General features: G+C 40.1%; 1 protein-coding gene across 6 annotated transcripts in view; it reads left to right on the top strand.

Annotated features, from left to right (window-relative positions):
• The window catches only part of ehbp1l1a (EH domain binding protein 1-like 1a), a 47,769-nt gene that overhangs the window by 18,858 nt on the left and 4,403 nt on the right, over positions 1–24,508 (top strand). For 2 of the 6 annotated variants that reach the window (XM_051943601.1, XM_051943602.1), the window contains 14 exons: positions 2,966–3,166; positions 3,295–3,438; positions 4,434–4,646; positions 4,856–4,915; positions 4,996–5,101; positions 21,010–21,172; positions 21,559–21,725; positions 21,804–21,852; positions 21,960–22,472; positions 22,577–22,616; positions 22,753–22,796; positions 23,007–23,118; positions 23,353–23,452; positions 23,980–24,053. In XM_051943601.1, the coding sequence (XP_051799561.1) occupies positions 2,966–3,166; positions 3,295–3,438; positions 4,434–4,646; positions 4,856–4,915; positions 4,996–5,101; positions 21,010–21,172; positions 21,559–21,725; positions 21,804–21,852; positions 21,960–22,472; positions 22,577–22,616; positions 22,753–22,796; positions 23,007–23,118; positions 23,353–23,452; positions 23,980–24,053 (1,986 nt within the window). Of the gene's footprint in view, positions 1–2,074; positions 2,246–2,965; positions 3,167–3,294; positions 3,439–4,433; positions 4,647–4,855; positions 4,916–4,995; positions 5,102–12,187; positions 16,703–16,904; positions 17,112–17,139; positions 20,750–21,009; positions 21,173–21,558; positions 21,726–21,803; positions 21,853–21,959; positions 22,473–22,576; positions 22,617–22,752; positions 22,797–23,006; positions 23,119–23,352; positions 23,453–23,979; positions 24,054–24,508 lie in introns of those variants that run through there. The other 4 variants (XM_051943600.1, XM_022210211.2, XM_022210210.2 and 1 more) reach the window with 4 other exon arrangements.

Below are 24,508 nucleotides of genomic sequence, written 5' to 3' on the forward strand. Positions count from 1 at the left end.
TTGTAATTTTTTTTGCTTGCTGTTGGGTTAAGATAAGTAATTTAACAATTTATATACAGATATGCCACATTTAGAGTCTTCCAGCAGCTCGGGTTTTGTAGCTTCTGGAAGTGGCAAATTCTGCAGTGGAACAACTTGGCTAGTCAGAACAGTTTCATACATACATAATGTAGAGCCAATCCGTAGATGCCTAGGATACAAATTTTGAGGTGTAAATAAGCATATGTCCCTTGTAAAACTCGTTATATCATGTTTTCAGATCATATGTTAGACACTTAGAATTGGTCTGTGGCTTCTTTTGCTCTGAGAAGTCAAACTTCAGCAGGGATAAAAATCATATGTCCGCTAAGGAATTATCTGAATGTCCTCAATTTGATTCTTGGAGCCTTATCCGGGCTCTTTACTATGTTGTCCTTCAGTATGCATTTGGAATTTCTTGCCAAATGTCTTGTGGATTGTTCCATTTGCACAACAACAGTCTCTTGTCACAGTAAATTTGTGTGCAGAAATACTTCGGGCTTTTGGCTTTCCTCCATCCACATCCAAACAAAGCTGTTTCCAGGCCACTGATGTCAAGCTAAATGGATTGCTGAGGCAGACTCTGCAGATGCATTCAGTGGTGTACTAAATTATGCTTTGATCTGTCCTGAAGAGTTAAAGAGAAAGTGTAGCTATATTTTAGCTATAGGCTATAAACAGTTGGATATGCTAAATGGCTTGGTTCTGCATTGAAGATCTGATGACACTAATTAGACTATAGAATACTGTCAAATGGAACATTACAGTTACTCAGTAAATACACAGTACAGTGCTACTTGGTTTATTGGGAGAAAAGTCATTGTTGTGCCTCTTTTTTCATAAATGCAACAGTCTTTCACCACAAATATATTCATTTGTAACATAAAAAAATTGCACTCATTTTTGAAGTTGAATAATGGTCTCATTTCTCCATTAGATATTTAGATGGATATTAGTTGCTTGCAAGATCTGTTTGTTAAATTTAAGGGCTTGGTTTGCCGAGCTTAGTATAAAGAGACAGAGAGGAGGCATTCCCATGTCTGTCTAGAATTAAAAAATATGCTTAGCATCACCTCTAAAGTTTAATGATTAGCATGCATGTAATTTGTTTAATCCTTAGGCTCTGGCTGTTGATTGTCAAGATACAATCCCAGCGCGAAACTCCTTCTCGCTTTTGCATATATACTAATGTACAGATTAAACAAATAAGCCCAAGTGTAATAATTTATTGATGTTAGGATATGTTGATGATGTGGGTTTGAACTTGGACAGAGTCAGACTAACTGTTTTTTCTTGTTTCTGGTCATAACGCTTAGCTAGGCTTAACACACCTTGACTTAAGCTCTGTATTTAGCACAGACATAAGAGTATCATTGATGATACCTACCATTAGCTATACTCAGAATGGATGGGGTGCCTGGAGAACACTACATTATTTCTTTAGGTTGTTGCCATAGTCGGGTAGCATATACACAAGCGTTCAAAAGTTTGGGGTCAATTAAAAATGTCCTTATTTTTGAAAGAAAAGCATTTTTTTTCAATGAATCAAATCAGAAATACAGTCAAGACATTGTTAATGTGATAAATGACTGTTCTAGGTGGAAACGGTTGATTTTTAATAGAATATCTCCATAGGGGTACAGAGGAACATTTCCAGCAACCATCACTCCTGTGTTCTAATGCTACATTGTGTTAGCTAATGGTGTTGAAAAGCTAATGATGATTAGAAAAGCCTTGTGCAATTATGTTAGCACATGAATAATAATGTGAGTTTTCATGGAAAGCATGAAATTGTCTGGGTAACTCCAAACTTTTGAACGGTAGAGTATTCATTTTCAGTTTCAAAGTGGAATGAATTTCAAACAAGCCAAACTTTGCTGAAATCTCTCTCTTTTTTTTTAAATTCTCTGCTTACAGTTTGTTTGACTGAAACTCTTTTATATTCTTTCTGCCTCACCATTTTCTGTCTTTGGGTTTGTCTTCCCACTTCCCCCTCTCCTCTTGTCTTTCTGCTACTTCATGGACACACTCTACTGCCTCCTTGTGGCCATTTCAGCTCCTCAAAGGCCCCATAGCTTCCACAGTGACTCGTTTTCAGCTGAAGACTTGGAAGCCCAGGCTTTCCCTACCTTCACCCCTCTTAAAGCCCTCTCCACATCTTCTCTGTCCTCTGCACCCTCTGATCCATCTCTCCATCCCTTTGCTTTTTCTGGCACGTCACAAACAGGTTTGTTCAGTTCAAAGTTGGGATGGGATTTAATGAGAGACAACAGAATAGCTGAAGAGCCACAGTGCTGTACATGTAATGCTTTTTTAATTAAAAAAATGACTTTTTAAAAAAATGTAGAATTTTTTGGAAATTACGTAATTTTGACTTTTTTTTTTTTTTTTTTAACAAAAATGATATTTAGCCTTTAAACCAGACAAGCTGCCTTTGTTTTTTGACCAACTTATGGGGTTATTGTTACCTACTGTCAGCTGTACTTGAACCACTTTTACTAAGAAGTGATGTCACCATTCTTTTCACTTTTCTTTTGTTATGCATTTTTATAACTTGTTAAAACTGCAGATGTTGAAAACTGACCTTACTAGGTGATAAAATATTCCCTCTGGTTCCTGCTAATTTAATTAATGGACAGGATTATAAGTAGTCTGTCATTGCTTGATTGGCCAGTAAACTACAGAAGAAGGAAAAAGCTCTGAAAGTCACTTTTAAATGCAATGATGTAGCTCTGAAGAGCAATAAAATGAAAGTAAAAATGACTCATATAAGCTCCTTGCTGGATTGAAATCACTGGCCAGAACAGATAAACAGATTCAAAATAGATTCAAGTCACCACACCTCCCCTATGGCAACACACCTGTCTGAATGTCATTTTAGAATGCTTTAATCTCTTTGTCATGCTTTACTTTTTCTTTTTCTTTTCTTTTGGTCTTCTTCTCTCAGTCTGTCCTGGTGCCTGGGAAGCACAACACGTTCCTTCCATTTCTTCTTCCTCCTCATCACGTTCAGCTCCTCCCAGCTCCTTCCCTCTTATACGTCCACCACCTCCCGATCCCAGGCAGCGCAAAGCTCGCCCCACCTCTGTGGGCGAACCAGGCTCTGCCCTCACTAGACCCACCAGTCTGCCATCTGCCCCTGAGACAGGTAAAGGGAGAGAGAAAAGCTTCAGACCAGGCGTCCCATCATAAGCTACCTCACACCTATTATTATGCCTTTACAGATGTTTCTTCTTCCTCTATCCGCCCATGTTTTTTCCTTCTGCTTTATTTCAGCTTCCTGGCAGTCTGAATGGAGACCTCCTAAATCTCAGGCCCCTCTGGCACAGCCTGCCCTCTCTCCTAAGTTTTTGCATCTCTCTGCCAGTGATCCTGGACAACCTGCAGTGCTGCAGAAAAAGCAGAGAATAGAGATGCCATGTAATACTGCTTTGCCTTAACCCAACTGAAGCTTACCTCTGCTGCACTGTTGTCCCTTTGATTAATTTTTTTCTGTTCTTACCCAAACCTGTTCTCCTCCTCTAACATTTGATTTACTAATATATTGCTTTGATTCGCGCTTACTAAATCAACACCTCGATCAGTTTTAACAGAGTAGGGTGAGTCTTACTGCACCCAAATATAGTTAAAAATTCCAAGTTGTGACTTTCTGGATTCACATTGTTCACATGTTGTATGTCAATCACCTTGCTGGCATCCATTTGGGATCAGTCTATGAAAAACACATTACATCTTAAAGGGTAGGTCGGATGATATTCTATCCTTTCCATATCGTCAACAAATCCCATGTGCAGAGTCAAAGCAACAAGTGTGCTACTACAAATACTGTGTCTATCAAAGGCTGATGATCTTATTACTCTTTGCTACAGAGCTTCATTGTTGTCTGTCCGTGATAACAACACATCAGTGAGCCACAGTATGCTCAAATACACACTGGCTAACAAGTTGTATGAGCTTGATTGTCACTGTAATATGGGTGTGTGTGTGTGTGTGTGTGTGTGTGTGTGTGTGTGTGTGTGTGTGTGTGTGTGTGTGTGTGTGTGTGTGTGTGTGTGTGTGTGTGTGTGTGTGTGTGTGTGTGTGTCCTTCATTTCCATGAGCATACATGGAAAGAAAGAAGCCAGATGGAGATCAGTATGCCGCTGAAGCTAGCACAATTTCTCCTGTTGAAAATACGTTTGGGAAAAAGTGAGCAGCTATTGAGCCTTTTTAAAAAGAAGCGATATATTTGTGAGCTGTTTTTAAAAAGTTACAACAGGCAGCACAGTTAACCCGCCCAAAATATGGGAGTTACTGACCGCTGCAGACACTGACACAGGAGAAAATGTCTGCTGACTGATTTTGAAAAGCACTCTTTAGTTTTGGGTCTTTGAGATCTTGGATCATTTCTCCTTTTATTTCCTCCTTCCTGTCAGCGTCGTCCTCTCTGCCCACTGCTCAGTCATTGGCTCTGAAACCCCCAGGAGGATCTGGAGACGTTGCTTCTTGGAGGCCTCAGGTCACCTCTGCAGTAGAGACCCCCTCACCTTCTCCTCTAAGCCTTTCCTCTGCTCATGTGTTCTCTGGGTCTTCTTCTCAGCCTTATATATCCCAAACTGCCACTGTCTGGCCCAGTGAGCAGGTTGCAGGTACAAAATCAAAGGAATCTGCATTAAAATGAGTGGCCAAACTGGTACAATATTACAAGCATGTGGTTCCATCTGCTGGTTATATTAAAGCCATTAAACATGTGATTCCACATGACAAAAATGTACATTGTGCAAGCTGCGCTGGTGCGGTGACATGGGAGCATCAGCTTTTATAGGTTAATCTACACAATGCCTTTCATTTCTTTTAGAGTTCAAGAGACAGCTAAGCACGCTGAGTGAAGAGGACAACCAAGGCACAACACGTCCAAGTGAGCATCAACTTAGCATTGAGTGCAGTAATACCTGTATGCAATGACAACATGGCTAACTTCATGCTACTATTGTTCAGCCTCTGATACCCGACCCTCTGTCAGCCGGAAGCCAGGCATGACCAGAGCTTCAGAACGAAAAAGAGATGCTGCATTAAGAAGTGAAGTCGTGAATGCCTCAGCAAGGTGAGTAAACATAAAAGGCTGCCGTTTATCATGTTTGGCATTTTTTCTTATTTGGTGTGGTGGGCATGGCTCTGAAGAAATAATCCCTCCTCAAATTCTCCAAAACTGTTACTAGTGATTCGATCAAACTGTGGTTCCAGGTGCATTCCATGAAGTGTAATTGTTTATTTGTGACTTCGGAAACAGTTACCTCATAACAACTGAGAATAGTTTCATCAGTGGATTGAAATGTCGAAGAAAACTCTGTATATTAATAAAGAATATGTGAAGTTGTCGAAGGAGCAAAAGTGGACACTGATGTGGCCATTTTTTTAAAGTTCAGATATACTTTTATTGCACTTACAAATAACATACAAATAACAAACACAAGCTCAACAAAATAGAGTTAGCAAAACATAAATAATATCATCAATAGGCAAAATGATTTGTTCAGGAAAGCATAGTTCTCTTCGGCATCCGTGACGGGTTTTAAACATGACAGTTGATTGATGAAAAACATTTCAATTATTTGTATTTTCCATTTTTGTGGCAGTTGCAAATAGGAATTTCTGACAAAAATGTCTTAAGTGAACAGAGCAATTTGGAAGAAAGCATGTAGTAGCTGAGAGATGACAATCTTGCATACGCATGATTACATTTGTTTCTTGATATGAAATCAAACATCCCAACAAGAATACAATGTGATAATAAATTCATGACATACAACTTAATATGGCAGGTTAAAGGTTGGAGGTTGTCTCAAAGCGAAGGGCCGATGACTTTGGTTTTTGTAGCCAATTGCACAGCGTTTCAGACACAGAGCTACATTCTCCCACTTGATCTGGATGACTTCCTGTTGCAGGCTTGGCTTGGGTAAACAAAAGAAAAAGCATGCTGCTGTATTTCTGCGGGTGTGCTCACTGCAACCCTCGCGTGAACTTTCTCTCATTGACAGCCGTCTATCTGAAAATGTCTTTGCTTTGAACCAACTTGTCAACATATCTGATCAGGGGTGACTGGTGATGGACCAGCAAACACAACAAAGTATGCTTGAAAATGCAAAAGACATTGCTGGTACACATGTGTAACAGTGTTCGAGAATTTCGGGAGACATTTTTTAAAAAATTATTAACTTCATCCAATAATAATGGCACTGCATGTATGTTACTGCTAAGTAACACATGGTATTTTGCAATTACTGCAGTTGTTCTAAAGTTACATTTAGCATCTGAATGGCATCTGTTTGGTGCCATTTTAGACAAAGGAGATTTTCACTGGGGGTGTCTAGTTTTTTCTGCCTCAGCAAATATGGATTTATGTTGTTGAATGGCTGCATCAATATGAGAACCCTCATCCAAAGCAGTTAAGGGTTAGCCTCTTATACAATTATTCACTCACTAATGTCATTACGACACACTGCAAAGTGCTAGCCTGGACAAGGGATCAATTTTGGGGCCAGTGTTTTGCCCAAGGACTTATGGCCAAGAGGAGATTAGTGGGTGAGCCACAGTTACTTGTGTAGTTAAACCCTACACTGACAAAGAACTGTATAACAAAGTTTGCTTTTAAGGTTATATGTAGGACTAGGCTCCGTAAAGTTTCAGTTCTTCCTCTTTTGCATAATGGTAAATGAGATTAAAGATGATTTTGAGTCATCTGGGGAGTTTTTAGAGGAAATGTGGACCAGGGGCTTTGGTCAATACTGAAATTCAGAACAAAATACCAAGGACAAGGACAAGTCGTTACACAAGGATTTACAGATCCAGTTATCACTTTTTTGAACTCATAGAATATATTTTTCCTGAGGATGGATGTCTTGCAAGAGGCAAGGCTACGAATAAATAAAATTGGATGTGTTACCTGTAAAAAATTTGGTGAGATCATAAGGCTTAAGCTTGTTTTGGAAGTCTGCTTTGTTCCGTCTAACAGTTGGAAAAACTCAGTGCAGCTTTAACAAAAAAATATCTCTTGCTGGGTGAGATTTTGTAGGGGTGATAAAGCCCACTTTGTTGTCAGCATCAAATTAATATAGTAGAGTATGCTTTGACTAGCATTTGTCAGTAACGGGTTAGGCTTGAATTTGCAGCTTTGGCTTAAACAACTTCATCCCACAAACAAAATCCCTATTTGTGTAGCTTGAAAAGAGTCCTGGGAGCATTTGAAAGAAGTTTGGGTTAAATACAGAACTATGCTGTATTAAACTAAGAACTCTGCTGCATTTGAGGGCAGAAAGTATAGGTTTACAGGCCAGTCCTGCTATGGCTCTGTGTATTTTGTGTTTTGTATGTAGAATTTAAACATGAATTTATGTCCTCAAGGTCATTAGAAGAGATGAAAGACGGAATAGAAAACAAAAGTTTTCACACATCTAAAAAATGTGTATGTTTTCAAGTTTTTATGGAATCACATTTTTTTGAGAGGAATGGCTGTGCATGAATATAATTGGCTGAATTTATGGTATTTGGCTAACTCATGTAATTTTAAAGAGGATTATTTAATGTTGAAATTTGGAAAAAAACTAAAAGTTAATCAAAGTCTTACAAATGTAGCCAGTGTCTGATCTGGCAGTGTTGTAATTATTATTTTGTGAGACTTCTGTGTGTTTGTTTGGTGTCTGTCTGGATTTGAATAATGTATACTCCATGGCCCATTGCTTTGGTGCTTGTATGAAGCTCGGTGGAATTATGTGAATCTGGCCTGTGGCTGCATTACTGCGGTGAAAATTTTCCCTACATCATAACTCTGATCTACATTTGTTTGTCCCTCAGACCTGAGAGTATGGCCACACTGACCCCTAGTCCCAGAGCGCCCTTAGCCCCAGGGTTAAAATATTGTGAGATGCCAAAAACACAGAAGAATCAAACAGAATCAAGGCCAACAAGGACATATGCCATCGTCCGGCCAGCACTTCCTTCCTTCACTTCGGCACCCAAGCAGAACCCTGATTTTCATGATCCAACTTCTACTTCAATAAAGGAGCTTCTGGTTAAACCAAGAAGTCACTTGTCCCAGATGTCCATTCAGTTAGGGAATCCAATAGCCCAGCCAGAGCCTGCTCAGCATATAGCCCTTTCTCCCACCAACCCACAACCTACTTTGACCTCGCCTCAGGAACCTTTGTTGTACTTGCCTGAAATGGCTGCAAGCTCTGATACAAAACTGGTAGGAGGAACAATAGCCCTTAAAAAAGAAGCTCTAACTATGAACTTGGGGTAAGTGTGATATAGTCATCTGTCAGTCAAATCCTCACAATTTTGAAGTCTTACAAATGCATCTAAGGTCTTAGATCAGTGAGCAATGTAAAAGTAAATCATGGTAATTACGCTTTTGAACAGCTTTCTTAGGCATTCCAGTCTTTTTATTCTAACACAAATGTTTGGTGTACTGTTCTCCTTCAGAAATGAGAGCATGGCTGCCTCAGTGTCATCTTGTCTCAGAGATGCAAAGTCTGCAGTCAGGACTGAAGAAAAATGCGTGTATATATCTAAGGTGGAACTTGGCCCTTTGTGTTCAAGAGGAAATTTTGTTTCCCTTCTACCATCCACTGTACAGCCTGAAACTCAGATTGGAGGAACAATCAGAGTACCAAGCATGATCAAGTTACTCACAAGCTGCCCACAATGTTCCAGGATCTTGGGCATGGCATCTTTACATCAGTCACAACTCATATCTTGGCCAGATGATAAGAGCTTATTGTTTCAGAAGTTACCCAGTAACATTATGCCATTACTCTTATATTCAGATCATATCAATTCACTTTTTAAGGGTAGTTCAGAAATTGCAAAAATGTTTACCATAATATCGTCCTCCGAGCCAACCAGTATCCCTGAATTGCCATCCACATTGAAACATGAGCCAAATATGACTGATCTTTTACCCACATGCCCCAGAATGTGCAGGATTCCAGGTTTAGCCTCTGTTGTATCAGTAACCAAATATGAAGAGAATGTTTGGGACAGATGTTCACTGTGGAAGAAACCGCTACAGATAAAAGAAGCATTTCCTTCACATGTGCCTTGTGTTCAGGAACACGCTGTCAGTAATACCAATATGACTGAAATCATGGTGGCCATGTTGCCAACATGTCCTAGAAAGGTGACTGTTCCAGGGTTTCCCTCTGCACCATTGCAACAGACTTCAAACAGTTCAAGCATGGCCAGTCTTCTACCTACATTTTCAAAACAGACAATGATTACAGGTATGCCTGTTAAAGAAAGAGCTGTGGCATTAAATGACAACTGCCATATTCTGAGGGACTTCACTTTAGATAGGTCATTGCAAAGTAGCCCTGTTCTGCTTCAGGGAAAGTCACATGAGGATGAAAGACATACAAAACACGTGGTCAGTATGTTACCATCTTGTCCTAGGCAGCACACCATTCCTGGATTTTCCACTTCTCCATGCAAAGACCCCAGTATGGATAGTGTTCAGTTTCCACAAAGGCAAGATTATAGAATGGCAGACTTTTTGCCTTCTTGTCCAAGAAAAGCCACAGTGATTGGTTTACCCTCTAAGGAGGCAGTTGGTGAAGGCTTAGTTATAACTGGACATATTTTATTAAAGAAACTATTTACTAAAGGTAATGTGTTGATCCAGGATACATTTCCAGGTGCTGATCATGAGCCCGATGAAAGAGAAACATTCAGTCCACTGGCAATGTTGCCCTTATGTCCTGTGAGGTCTTGCATTGTGGGTGTTCCTACGAGACCCCAAAAACCAATACCCATTGCTGTCAGCCTTGTGGTTATGTGCCCTAAACAGACCCAAATTCCGGGAATTGCATGTCAACATCAGAACTTTTCACAAAACAAAGATTGGCATGTTTTAAGCGGATTAATTAACAAGTCAGCAGAGAAGAATACTCAAGTGTACATTACTCAATGGATGCCAGAAGATGCAGAAACCATTAAAGATATGGTAAACATGTTGATAACTTGCCCACCAAAAAGCCAAGTGTTTGGCTTACCCTCAGCTCCACGACAAGAACCCAGTATGGTAAATATAATGCCCTCATGCCCCAGACAGAGTGGAATCCCTGGCATACCTTCAAAGATTGGACAAAAAATTGGTTCATCCCGCTGTATGGAATGGTTTGCTTATAGAAGCTTACTCTGGGAGACTCCAATTTTCAAAAGGCTATTGCTGAATCTGAATACTGTTTTGTGTTTTGATAAAAGAATGTGTGTAATGTCTCTCTCTTGTCCTGAGAATGCCAGGGTACCTGGGTTTCCCTCTGCTCTGATGCTTACAAATGAGTCAACTATGGTAAATTTACTGCCCAGTTGTACAAAGGACTCTGGAGTTCCTGGAATGCCACTTAAAGACACCACCAAACAATTCGAGTGGTACATGGAAAGAATGCCACTGCTAGTCCCTAGAGAGAAATCTGTAGTTACCATTTTAGATGATGTTAGTGTATGCTATCTTGGCGGTGAAATGATTGTAAAAATGGTGTCCATATTGCCCTCCTGCCCACAGACAGCCTGTTTACGAGGCTTTCCATCGTTACCATGCCAAATGTTGGCAGATGTACCAAGTATGATAAGACTGCTACCTACTTGTCCACGTCAATCCAGAGTTTGTGGATTACCATCTACTGTCTACAATAAGTTATATGAAGGAGAATGGAGTGTAAACAAAAGACCAGTATGGGAACAGCCATTAACAAAACCAGCAAGATCATCAGTAATGCAACACCAAAAGATGCTTTTTAGAGAAAATGCAGTTAGGATTATGGTATCAATGTTGCCATCCTGTCCCAAACATTCTAATATTCCTGGAATTCCTTCTAAGGCAAGAGAGAGATCTGTGCAAGCTTACATGAGAGAGGCTCCTACCATGTTAAAATCCTTACCAACTTTTCCAAAACGCTGTAAAATTCCAGGTTTACCTGCGCAGAATATGGCAAAAGAATGTGATGGCTGGTGTATTGATAGGGATGCAGTTTGGGAGACCGAATTTAATAGAAGGTATGAAGTTTTTTACCATGATTCTACAGTTAAAGAAGTGTCATACGGAGAAAAAGAGATAATGCTGAGGATACGTCCATCTTGTCCATCACAAGCGTTGAACCCTGGATTTCCATCTGCTCCACGACCCCAAGCTGTTGATGCAGTTATTGAAAAAACCCCAGACATGGTACAGATGACAACAGGATGTCCAAAACAGTCAAGAATCATCGGTTTCCCTTCAAGAGTATCAATTTTTTCTGATGCTGAAGTAGGCTGGCCAGTGGTGATGGCAAAGATGCAAGAGTGCTGGGAATTTAACAAAAAGTATTGTCCTCCCTACCATGAAATAATGAAGGAATTGCTTTCTCTTGAATCTTCATCTCCAGATGTGGCCCTTAGTTCTTGCTTCAAAGCAGCTTCAATGTCTGATGCAGACCAACTTCCAAATATGGCAAATATTGTACCATCATGCCCAAAGAAAACATCTGTTCTTGGGCTGCCCTCAACAAATGTGCACCTTTTAGGACAGGGCTGGACAGTTACAATTCCCCAGTTGGTGGAGTCAGGATCCCAAGAAATTGTGAAGAAAAGACCAAAATTGATGAGTCAACAGCTATCATTGGACAAACAACCTGTTTGCAAGGTCTCTGTCAGAGAGAAATCCATGCAGTGTATGTTCCCTAGCCAAGATTTTCCAGACAATGTGCAACATAGGATGGCCAATGAGTCATCAACCTTTCCTGATAAGGACGTTGAAATCCAAGTGAATCAACGATCTTCTGAAGATAATAGGATTGAGATATTATTGGATGAGACCAACCCAACCAGATTAAACAATGATGCAAAGAATAAAAAATCAGTTGTGTCCTCATATTCTGAGGTGTATACAGATGAAAAGGGCCTTTGGATGCCAATTAAGGAAGACATAGATGTTCTAGAAAAAGGGTGAGTTGTAGGAGAATTTGAGATTTCTCTGTAATGAGACGGGTTAGTGTTTGAAGTTTTTCTTTGATTCTGTTTTCAGAAAGTTGCATTGCAGAATGTGGCACTCCATTCCTGACATACCACTATTTTTGACTGTTAGGAAGAGGTGGGTTGCCTTGTTTTGCACTTTGATCCAGTGATGTGATGCTTTATATACAACGATGCATTTGCATCTCTACACTATTTACTGACTCATTTATGGCAAACTTTGTATTTGTTGAGTGTGTCATTTGTGGAGTTGTGAGTTATTCTGTGGTTCCCAAATTTGTACATTTTTACTTCTTTTCACTTGTCATTGTTTCAGCCCAGTGGGTCAGCAGAATACTGAAAAGGGAGATGCTATTGTAAAAGAAACAGAGACTACTGAAGTCAGTCTGGAGGATCATGTTGTTTTGCCTTTAAAGGAGCCAAATAAAACTTCTTTTGTAGAGTTGATTGATGACATTTCTACACATTATGATACTGTGGGTCAAAAGTGTGGTAGATACAGTGAGAGTGGGTAAGTGTCAAAGAGAAAAAATACCTGACCTTTTGTCTTGCTCTATTGCGCTATGAGTTGTGATCTATGTTGCATGGCTTTCATGCATTTTGTTCTCATGTGGTAGACTTCATTTGTTGTTGGTCATATTTGAATTCTAGTACTAATACTAGGTAACATGGCTTGAAACACAGGGTGCTCAGTAGCACAGCCAGGAAAGAAAAATAAAGTAAAAGTTAAATAATACCCCAAAGAGACCATGAAACAGGTCAGATAACTCATGACAGTAAATTCTTTGGAGAAGAGTTCTTAATGTTAAAGATGAAGATTTTCTACATATCTTTGTTTTTTGTTTTTTTTCTTTCTACATATCTTTGGAAGTAATGCCTTACGTCAACAGGAAGTGTGCTGCAATATCAGCTCCATCCATCCATTGGCGTGAGCCACCAAGTAAAAGATGGCTTTACAACACTGGCTATTGTGGAATCAACCAAAGCAAAAGTTTTGGCTTTTTGCTTGTCGAGTTTTGCTGGAGTGTAGTTGTTTAAATACTAACTAGAGTTGCATCTGGGGTGAAGAGCATTTGTTGAATTTGCATGTGTGAGACTAAAATACAATTTTAAAAATAATAACGTAGCGATAATTTTTCCCCTAACTGTGCTAGACATGTAAATATGTTTACATTTTACTATGAAGCACAGATTGCTTTCTTGCATATTGAATGAGATAGACTGTTCCAGTCTTTGCTTTAGAATGCTGACAGCAAAGACTGGAACACTAACTTAAGCTGAAATTAAAAATACAAAAAAATGTAGGATTAAAATGTTCGTTATGGTAATGCACTAATACATGACTTTCCTTTGGCATATTCTTACAATGGTGTGTTGACTGTAACTTTGTATTTACCTTCTCTTTAGAGATGAAAACTTGGTTTTACCACAGTCATCATGCTCGATTGTTACTGATGCAGCAGGACTCCCAAGTCAAACCGAAATAAGTCTTTCTGAACAGCAGTCACAAAAACATCCTTCAAGTAGGATCATACAATGGGAGGAGCTACCAAAGGTTTCCACAGAAAAATATCCTACTGACAGGATTCTCCTATGGGAGGAGCTACCAAAGGCGACTACAGAGGAAAATAGAAAAGCATCAGAGCTGGAAATCATTGAAGAAACTGTTGGCGCAGTCCCGTTGTTCCCTAGTGCTTATATGATGTTACACACCGATGATAATGCTGTTGATGATGAAACTGCATCAAAGACAGATGCTGGAAGGGCAAAGCTCTTGCCGATATGCCCAACTGCCGGTGGCACTTTTAAATTCCATACTACTATTGAAGAAACAATTGAATCCTCTCTGGATAGTGAGTCTACTTGGAATAAGTCTTCAAAGGACAGTGAAATTATATCCCGTGAGTGTCCTCGTCATGTTGAAGGACACGTAGATCTAGCAGAACAAATGGTTTATAATGACTCATCCAACCCTGGACTGTGTGTGCCATTTTATGTGAAGCCTGAAATTGACTACAAACAGTTCACTTTCTTGGACACTTGTTCCAGTGTGGCAAGTGTTGCTGGCATGCCATCCAAATTTCCTGTGAATGAAGAGAAGCACTGGTTTCTAGATCAGAAGCTAATTTGGCAGAAATCATCACAAATTAAGGAAATATTACCACTGTGTACTTCAAAGGAGGAGGATGAACACGACAGGAAGCAAATGGTTTTACTGGCACCCTCTTGTTCCAAGGAGCCGAGAAATCCAGGGTTTCCATCCATACCACAATGCAGTTTAGTTTCTCATGGACCAAATGTGGTAGATATTCATCCCTTTTGTTCCAATGTATCCAACATACCTGGTTCTGCGTCTTTAAATGAGAACACACCATGGATGTCTCAAGAGGAGCCAGTTTTGGACAAGGAAATTAAAACTGGGCTTGGTACCCTGACAGTGCCACCCAAAGAAATGGATGAAATCAAAAAAATGGGTGCCTTGGTACCAGAAAAGCATTCTTGCATACCAGATATCACTTCAGTTCCACTAGCCACTATGTCACATCAGGTATCAGAAGGGATTAGCATTTCAGGTTCTTGTCCAAACACCTCTCAAATTGAAGGCATTCCATCATTATTGGGGCATCATTTCAGCAAGACTTGGGCTACAGACTTCAAACCCTGTGTAGTAGCACAACCAAAAACGAGTGAAATCATGATTAAAGATAGACCTCAAATTAATGAAATAGAGGCCATGTCATCTGTAGCCCTAACTTGCCCACAGAAATCCTCTATACCTGGATTTCCATCTGCTCTTGAACCTACCATAATCATTAATGTGTCCAGTTGGGTTAATCTCCTTCCATCTTGCCCGACTGTCTCAAGTATGGCTGGCTTTCCATCACTCCAGAATGCTGACAGCAAAGACTGGAACACCAGTCATCTGCCGTTATGGGAGAAGCAAATTAATGAGTCTGTTTTACCACTGGAGGACAATAAAATAGACGAAATCTTGAAAGGAGCTGTTTCTCTTGCACAAAGTTGCCCAAGAGAATCTCATCTCCCTGGATTTAGCTCTGCCCCGAAATCCAGAATAATTAATGTTGACATGACAAATATGGTCAGTCTTTCAAATTCATGCTCCAAAGTGTCGCAGATAGCAGGATTTCCATCATGTCATAATCCACAAGAGTGGACAACAAGCAAGGAGCCACTGTATGAACCAAATATGAAAGAACAGGTGTCATGTGACATGTATGAAAGTGAAAAGAAGGCAGGGAAAGCAATAATTTCTCTTCTGCCATCCTGTCCCAAAGTGTCAAGTATTCCTGGTTTTCCATCAGTTCCGCATCCCAAAATTGTGTATTTTGCTCTAAACGTAGTCAATCTCCTTCCTTTGTGCCCTCTAATTTCTACTATCCCTGGATTTTCATCAGTTGAAGGACACAAGCAAGAAGGATGGGCTTCTGAATTAGGTTCATTGATGCACAGGCCACAAAAGAACATCCAGTGCAGGATTAAACACTCTGAAATTTACATAGACGAACCAAGCTACATGCTTCCTCTGGCTCCCTCTTGCCCAAGAGCATCAGTAATTCCAGGAATCCCATCTGTTCCCCGATACAATATTCTAAGTCTCATTTCTGTTTGCCCCAAAGTGTCTGGTTGCCCAGGATTTGCGTCCTATGATGAGGGCTCCGAACTTGGATGGATTTTCGATTCACACACTCTGTATGTTAGTCTTCCAAAAGAGACCGTTTTTGTGATTGAGAATCCTAAACAAGATGGACAAACTATGAAGACAATGTTAGCTTTAGCACTATCTTGCCCAAAAGCATCCAGGATCCATGGATTTCCCTCCAAACCTCAACTGAAATCCGAGCTTGAATCCAGTATGATCAATTTTGCACCGTGCTGCTCCACCGCTTCACGCCATGAAGGATTTGCATCCATGACCACAGTCCCAAACATAAAGTGGCTAAGTGGAACAAAGCAAATTTTAAGAAAACCTCAGAAGAAGAAGGGAGAAGTAATTATGTCACATGCTGGACCAGAACAACCAGACTGCTACAACATGAAAAACATGGTGAAATTAGTGACATCCTGCCCAAAAAAGGCAAGAGTATGTGGCTTTCCTTCTGCTCAAATTGTAAATAGACCACCAGACATGATCAGCTTATGCACATGTGCTCCATGTGTTTCATGTGTCCCAGGATTTCCATCATTAAGAATGCTTAGTTATGAATGTATAAATATACAAACTTGGACAACAATGAGCGAGATCTTGTTTGAGAAGCTGCAGAATGAAAAGATTCTTATTGCAAATTTTCCAGCAAAACAAGAACATAAACAAGAGGAAATGAAGGACATGGTAGCAATGGCCTCATCATGTCCACATCTGACTCAAATTCCTGGACTTCCCAGTGTTTCACAGTTAAATCCAACTTTGCTACCTTCTGCGGAAAAGCATTCATTGCAAGAATTGCCAATTGAACAGTTATGTCTCAAAGATACAACAATTCCCGGTGGCCTCTCTGCAGCAGTTAACTGTCACAGTACAGAACTTGGAAATGGTGAGATATTTACAATATCAAGATGAACATGACATTTTTCTGTCTTAATCTTGTTTTTTTGCACATTTTATTATGTTTGCTTTTATAACAGAGAACAAGGTCAAAGGTGGTGCAAAGCAAAACATAGAACTTTGTGTTGATAACGGGTAAGTAAAAAAGCACAGCTCTCTGGCATTTTTTTTTTTTTGCTGTGAAAAGGTTTTAGTGTTTGCCTAACATGGACTGTTTGGACCAATAAGCAGTAGTCTTAAAGTGCATGGTAAATTGAATTTCATTCATTGCATTTTTTGTCTCGCTGTATGAGCTCAATGGATCACAACACCAAATCCTTTATATTTGGGTCCTCAGAAAATCACAAATAGAGAGGACACTAAGAAAGGAAACCCAAACTGTGAAGAACACAGTGGACACATCAGAGCCAGTGGGAGTCTTGGGTTGGGAAGTACTGGAGGCAGAGGGAGCAATAACAGAAAAACAAGCAGACTCTTCTATATCAGCAAAGGAGGAACAGACCTCTGGATTAGTAAAGACTATTGTAGATGTTTTCCACAAAGGGTAAGTGTGAGAATGGTCTGAAACTAACAGTGTGCAGCATGTAGTCAACCTAAATAGAGAATGTGGAATTTTCTAGTCCAGTTAAACTCATTCTCTTTCCAAATGCAGATTTTAGTGTTGAACAATATTAAAGCAGAACTGCATTTGCCTGCAAGCTTTTTTTTTTTTTTTTACAATCTTCTATATTAATTTATTTCTATAATTAGCACCATGTTTTTGGTAAACATTGTTTTTGCATGGTATCAGGTTTCATTTACTCACACCAGTATTCATCCATTTCTCACAGTTATGAAACAGTAGCATCCATTTTGGGGCCATCTAGCTTGGCTTTAGCTGAAGTTGATCACCAACCCAAGGCTGTCTCTTCTATGGGTCTAAACGACAAGACAGTTACCCCTTCGGATGAGTTCTTTCCACAGTTCGCAGATATCCCTGCAGCCTTACAGAAGACAACGGGCAAATTTGAAGGCATTCAGACCACACTTGATAAATATCCAACAAGTGTTGAGCCTTACATGCGGGACTTGGTAGATGATCGATCGTCTCCATTGCCAACTACCGACAATGATGAGGGGTTTTTAGTTTGTGCAAGCATGAAGAAATGGCCACCACTGACCGAGGCAGATATCACTGAAATATCAAAACAAGAAAATAAACAAGTAGAGGAACATGAGGCCTCCCTTGGTCAAAGGTGTCAAAAGGATAGATTCCTCAAAGGGCAAGACTCTGAGGTCGAGACTGAAGTAGAACAGGATGAGGTTAGAACAGTGTTGACTTCTTCCTGGCTGGACAAAGGGTGAGTGCTAGTGGACTATGTTTGGTTGCACGGTGTGTACATGTTCTGCATTTTTGGTGATAACATTTCTCTTGTTCTGCTTATAAGCACTTACTACTCAGGAAATTGTGACGTGGAGTCAGCTCTTTGTCGTAGCCAGAACTGGCATTATGATGTGGAATGGTAGTGTTCTTTTTTCCTCATGAAAGCTGTTGTTAACTAGCTTTGTCTTTGTCTTCTTTATTGGCTGCTGTGTTGTTGTCATGATAGTTAGCATGTGAAGCAGAATACTATGAACGAAATTTATTTGTGTATATTTTTGTGCTTTAACGTTTGGTTTCTGTATTTTGGTCAAAAAGATAAATAGTTTGCGAAAGGGTGCATGGTACAAATGTTTGACAAAATCAAGAATGGCCAATTCTGAAGCTTGTCCTTTCTTTTCCTTAAGCCCCCAACAAAACAGCTTGGAAGAAATGTCAGCCACATCCCTACAGCCTTCACCAAATGACCCACTTACAAATACCAATAAACTCTGGCACGAACCCTCAGATGATCAAAACATTAATCCAGTTACAGCACAAGCTGACATTGCTGTCCCTCAGCGAGGCAGACAGCCGAAGCGAAAAATTCAAGACCCTCAACAGAAAGGCTGTGATCAAGAAGGAGACACTGTTCCTGTCCGGCCGCTCAGAGGGAAGCGCAGCCTAAAAACAGATTGCAAACAACAAGTTGATGTCTTGTCTGTCACGTGCCTCCCTGAAGCTTTTCCAGTTAAGTCTGTAAAGGAAAATGCTGCTGCTGAGATACTTTCTACACAATCTGCCACTGACCAAGTCTCCTCTTGCAACATAAAGAAAGCAGACAGTAACGTTCCTTTAGGTGTACCCCAGAATGGTCATCAAATTGAAAGTGTTAACACTCAAGTGACATCTTCCACAGATGACTATAAACACAAAGGGGAAGCTGAATCAGTGCAAACATCCGTGGATGTCATTCCTCCTCCTCGTCTGAAAAGAAGAGACGATAGTTTGTCACCTGGAACCCGACAAAAAAATGCCCCTTACAAGCCACTGATGTCTGTCACTACTACAAAACAATCTGTCCCATTAGTTCATGATCGACATGATATGAAAGCTACTGTTAGTTCTGCTTTGGAAACAGATCTTGTTATCTGCCAACCTTGTGAGAGAATACCTGATGTCGCAGGTAGCCTTGGACCATTAATGAACATTGATAAACTCAGTCCAAAAGCCAATGACACTAGCTCCTCACAAATGACAGAAGAAAAAGGTTTTATATTGAAAGAACACTCTCAAGAAGCTGATTTGGTTAGGAGTGCATCCCTACAGACAGACACAGATTTTGTTTGCTCAAAGGAAAAAGAAGATGCTTCTTGTCCTCTGGAATGTCCCCCAAAAGATACTAATACATCTATCCAGTCTGCATCTCACAAAATTCAACCTTCAGAAACTAAAGAAATGAAGAGAATTAATCCAAAGCCAGATATATTTAATGTTGAGCAAACTGCTCCCCTTTCAATCATTAAGAAGATTCGTCTTCCTCAACGTAGCAAGAAGTTGCCTTCAAGAAAATCTGTCAGAACTGGCCCTGACAAGGAAGTTGTGGCAGAAAATTTACGTGTTGCTAACAAGGAGATTATTACACTGACCCAGTCCAACACAAAAGTGGATAACATAAGAGAAATAAAACAGCCAATAATAGCTGATGACGAATCTGTTGGCACAATTGATATCACATCTTCTCAGAAATCAGATGCAGATGCAAGAAGTGACAAACACACAACTCATCCCATCCCAAGGCCTCGTGTGAGGAAACATCTCAGTAGCTCATTCCCAGATGACTGTATTGCTACAGAGAGAGCATCCCAGGTCTCCAGTGGAGAGGAGGCACAAGCAACGAGACAAATTGAACCTATAATAATTTCTACAAGAACTAATGGATTGCCAGTGGAGACACAGGGTAAAGACGTTTTGATTCTCTCTGCAGCTAATCAGTCTTGTACTTCTATAGAAGAAGTGAGTGGTGTACAGTTGAGGAGAAGTAGATTTTCAGTTGAGAAAACTGTTCAAGTGGAAGATAATGAGACGTCAGAGAAAACACCGAGACCCTCAAGCTTGCCTGTACCAAAACCAAGAGCAAAGAAACGTCTCAGTGATTTGTTTCCAGATGACTCTGCAATTTCTGGCTCTTCACCTGTCTGCCAATCAGACACTGCAGCTGATACTGTTAAACCTACACTGGCTTTACAAAATGAACAGTCAAGCTTGCCTGTGCCATTGCCTCGGGCCAAAAAACGCCTTAGTGCAACTTTTTCAGATAGCGCACAACCTGTGGAGAGTTTATTTTCCACAGAAATGGAATTACCTCAGACAAGCCTAAGTGATAAAACTGTCACCAGTAAAGAAACAAAGGAAGGCTCAACATCACTGGATTCAAGCATCATCTCTGAAGGAGGTTTTGTTGCAATTCACGGTGAAGATGATATTTCATTGGAGATGGAAAGGGATGTGATTGTGGCAAAAGAGTTTACTGAGTCACATTCTGTAGAAGATACTGATGAAATCATGGAAGGCTGGACCTTTACGGATGAACTTGTTTCAGATGACTTGAAGAAAGCTAGAGAGATTTCTGAGGAGGTTCACATTGAAAAAGTCCTGGAAGCAGAGGTTGATAGGCCACTCGCTTCAACTGTTGATTCCTCTCAGGATGACTGGCTGCATGTAGAGAATGATAAAGACAATGAACTAATGGAAATAAACGTAAGGAAGGAAATAAGGGATGAAGAGTTGGACTTTGGATTTGTTTCTGTAGATGTAGCGGCAGGTTGTTCAGAGAATCAAAGGTAAGCCCAGTTGGTACATATTCAGATGTGGGGGGTGCATTCATAACTGAGATATGTGTTTTTGCATCATTGACTCTCTCTACACAATAGAATGTCACCACATTTTCTAATTATTTAACATTGCCAGTGTATGTGATTTCAATAGCAGCACGGTTTTGTAAGTCATCAATAACAAGTGTTTTGGTTTGAGAGCAAACATGTTTGCAAAGAACTGTGGATTTTTAGAAATCATTTCACTTTGTTTTTGTGTGTCTTTCTAGACAAAGGGAGATTGGAGAAGAGTCTTCAGGTCTGCCTGTATATGGCAAGAAGCGTTTGAGTGGTTCTTCTCTAGATGACAGCAAGTCTCAAGTTTCTGCCCTTCAAACAAATGAATCAACAACACCTCAGAAAAGACCTGCAGTTGGGGCTGCCTCTCCAGATGTATGTTAAAGCTGCATTTAGCAATATTTGCATATTAACAATTGATCAAATGACTGTATGTAATGTGCAACTTATTCTTTAGACTCAAGGAGGCCACCAAGAATTATCAATAACTATAGAGTTGCACTGAGTTTCAGGGAGCGTGTTAGCTCTCAAACTTTACCCCATTTCCAGCAGCAGCGTGTGCTATTTTTTATTCTTCTTTGTCCATACTGGCTTAAAACTCCAACAAACAAAATCATTGTAACTGCAGCTTTAATGATTGTCTTTATTCACTTAAGATCTCTGACTTAATTGATATTTCATAGAGATTTTTGCTGTTTAGTGTCCTTTAATCAAATTTTTGCTACAATCATTCAGCAGCATTGTTACCATGTGTCTTTTAGAATCTATCAGCCAATCCCAACTTGGTGATGTCCAGTCAGTCTCTACTGGAATGGTGTCAGGAGGCCACACAGGGTCACAAGGGAGTGAAGATCACCAACTTCAGCACCTCCTGGAGGAATGGTCTGGCTTTTTGCGCCATTTTAAATCACTTCCACCCAGAAAAGATGTAAGAAACAGCTGGCATATAACTTGTGCTACATACTCTGTTTATGAGGTTATTTTATCTTCTTTTGCCTTTTTCTAGTAATTATGAAATGCTGGATCCATATGACATCAAGCACAACAACAAAAAGGTGATCAAGCAGTTCTTGTCTTTTTCTTTAATTACAGACTAAGCATAATTGTTGTTTGGCAGGCCCTAATGTAACCATCTATTCATATGTTTTTAAACATGTTGCAGGCCTTTGATGGCTTTGCCGAACTTGGCATTTCCAGACTAATGGAGCCTTCAGACATGGTCATGATTGCAGTACCTGACCGCCTCATCGTCATGACGTACCTCAACCAGATCCGCACACATTTCACTGGCCAGCAGCTGAGTGTGCTGCACATAGACAAGGACAGCAGTGAGTCCAGCTATGCAGTTGCAGGGGAAAAGGAGGGCCAAGAGGACCCAGAGGCAACTGTTCGCTACTGTGCCCAGAGGCTCCAGGAGGAGGGTATAACTCTTGAGACTAATGGGAGTGTAAGCACTGCAGACAAAGAGAGTAAAACCAGTAAGGATGTGGTGCCTCCTCCCCGAACGAAATGGTTGCAGGGTGCAGGGGCAAGTGGAGCTCAGTCTCCAGTGGCACCACCAAGGACTCATTTCCTATCCAAGTCAGGCTTCTCTCATGTCAAAGACGCTGATCTGGTCAAGAAACGTAGGTCACAGCGCAGGAGTGGGTCAGTAGAAGGAGCAGACATATCAGTGGTATGATACCTTAATATCTTATTCTTTCACTTTAAGTGTTAGTGTTATCTTCTCTCGCTTTTCTGTAATGAACTTGCATGAGGAACTTGTTTTGATCTCTGTAGGCTGTTGCAACACCAGAAGACCAGGGCAAGACAGAAACTGGTTTGTTCTTTTGAGATTTTTTTAACCATCTATTTTTAAAACTTTATTTTCTTTGTTGTTGATGGTATTTGAACCTGATAAATGTTTGATCGTTTTTGAATATGTAAAAGTATTATTTTCTGTATTGGTCTTGCAGAGAGAGCAGACGATGTGGTCGAAGAGGAAAAACCAGAAGGCCAGGTCAGGAAACAACAATTTGCTTTATTGTAGAGCTGAATCTTTAAAACTACCTCCAAACTGAAGTTCAGTTTTTAAGGACTGACAATTCCCTTACCGACTTGTTTCTCTCTTTCACTTATTGGTCACATGCTGATCGTTTTTATGTAATTATGTGTAATAATACAAAAACAGACTATTTAAGTAATTGTGCCTATGTATCAATATATCCAGGATCCCAGCCAGTATGTGCGGAATCAGATGGAAGCACTGGAAGCAGAACAAAATCATATCGATACCAGAGCAGGTGTGGTGGAGAGGAAACTCAGACAGTTACTGGAAACAGGTACTTCATGCCTGCAGATACATGCATGTTAAGCTAAATTTAAATGTAATTATAATTAAAAACCATTATTTAAAGGTACTAAATTATTAAATATTTAATTAAAAGATAGAAGTATCAAAAGTAGCAGTCATGGTCTTCATGAATGACTCTGAAACTGCATTGCTCCAATCTAGGAAAGAAAGAGTATGACATTAACTAGGAGAGGGGTGACAGTAATATATCTGTGTCCTGCAGGCAGTGATAAGGTGGAGGAGGAGAGACTGATTCAGGAATGGTTCACGCTGGTCAACAAGAAGAATGCTTTAATCCGGAGGCAGGACCATCTGCAGCTACTGTAAGGCCCACACAGTGTTCGATGTGCAGAACATGTGTCTTATAAACTGTAAACCATTCAAATTTAACAAAATGATCTCACCACAATGTCTATTTTGTATGTGGCGGTAAATTCTATCGAAGAGGGAAACTATAAAATCCAAATATTGTTTATAAGTTTAGTGTCTCTGATATAAAATGTCTCGCTGTAAAGTATGTTGTTAAGCTTTGCTTTGGTAGTGTGAGTAATTTGCTTGATTTTTCTGAACCTTTCGACTCCTTAGCACAAGGTCTCAACACTTGTGTCATGACATGTGAGCCGTCTCCATGATAACTGACAACACTACATTAGCATTGGATGATTGTGAGATGCAGTTAAAATCCCCTGAAAAAGCCCTTAAGTAGGCCCAGAGATAACATTTTGCCAACAAACTTAGCAGTTAAACAAATGGGACATCTTCCTACTGTGTGCTTTCATTTTTTAAGCTATAGGGCAATCTCCTATCTCAAACCCACTCCCCATAACTACCAGTTTCTTGTAATTGACAGGTTGGAAGAACAAGACTTGGAAAGAAGATTTGAGCTGTTAAACAAAGAGCTGAGGGACATGATGGCAATTGAAGGTATGACTTTATTTTTAATAGTCTTCTTCAGCGATACTGCAACACATAGTCAATGTTAGACCGACAATTTTAGGCTTTCTAACACTCTAACATCATAGGTTGTGGTTTAAGTGGAGGTTATAGCTTTGTACGTATGCCATATTTTTTTTGAGTCTGCTCAGGAAGTGCCTTTGAGCATGTGCATGACTGTAACTCTGTGGCTTACCTCCTGAAAGGCGCACTTCACACACATAGCTTCTCTTTTTAACAGTGAATAAGGAAACCTGTGGTGAGCTTGCATCTGAGATAAGCAGATCTGTAAATGACGGTGCAGAGCTTCTCCAAAAAAAACTCTCTATGCCCTTTAGTTTTAACAGTCATGGCTTCACTCAAATTCCCTATCTTAAAATTAGTCACAAGTTAACTTCTGTTTTAGAGTAGTAACATATGACAGAGCAGTTATGCTGGTGGTTATA

This window comes from Acanthochromis polyacanthus, chromosome 23, assembly GCF_021347895.1.
Source record: "Acanthochromis polyacanthus isolate Apoly-LR-REF ecotype Palm Island chromosome 23, KAUST_Apoly_ChrSc, whole genome shotgun sequence".
Lineage (NCBI taxonomy): Eukaryota > Metazoa > Chordata > Actinopteri > Pomacentridae > Acanthochromis > Acanthochromis polyacanthus.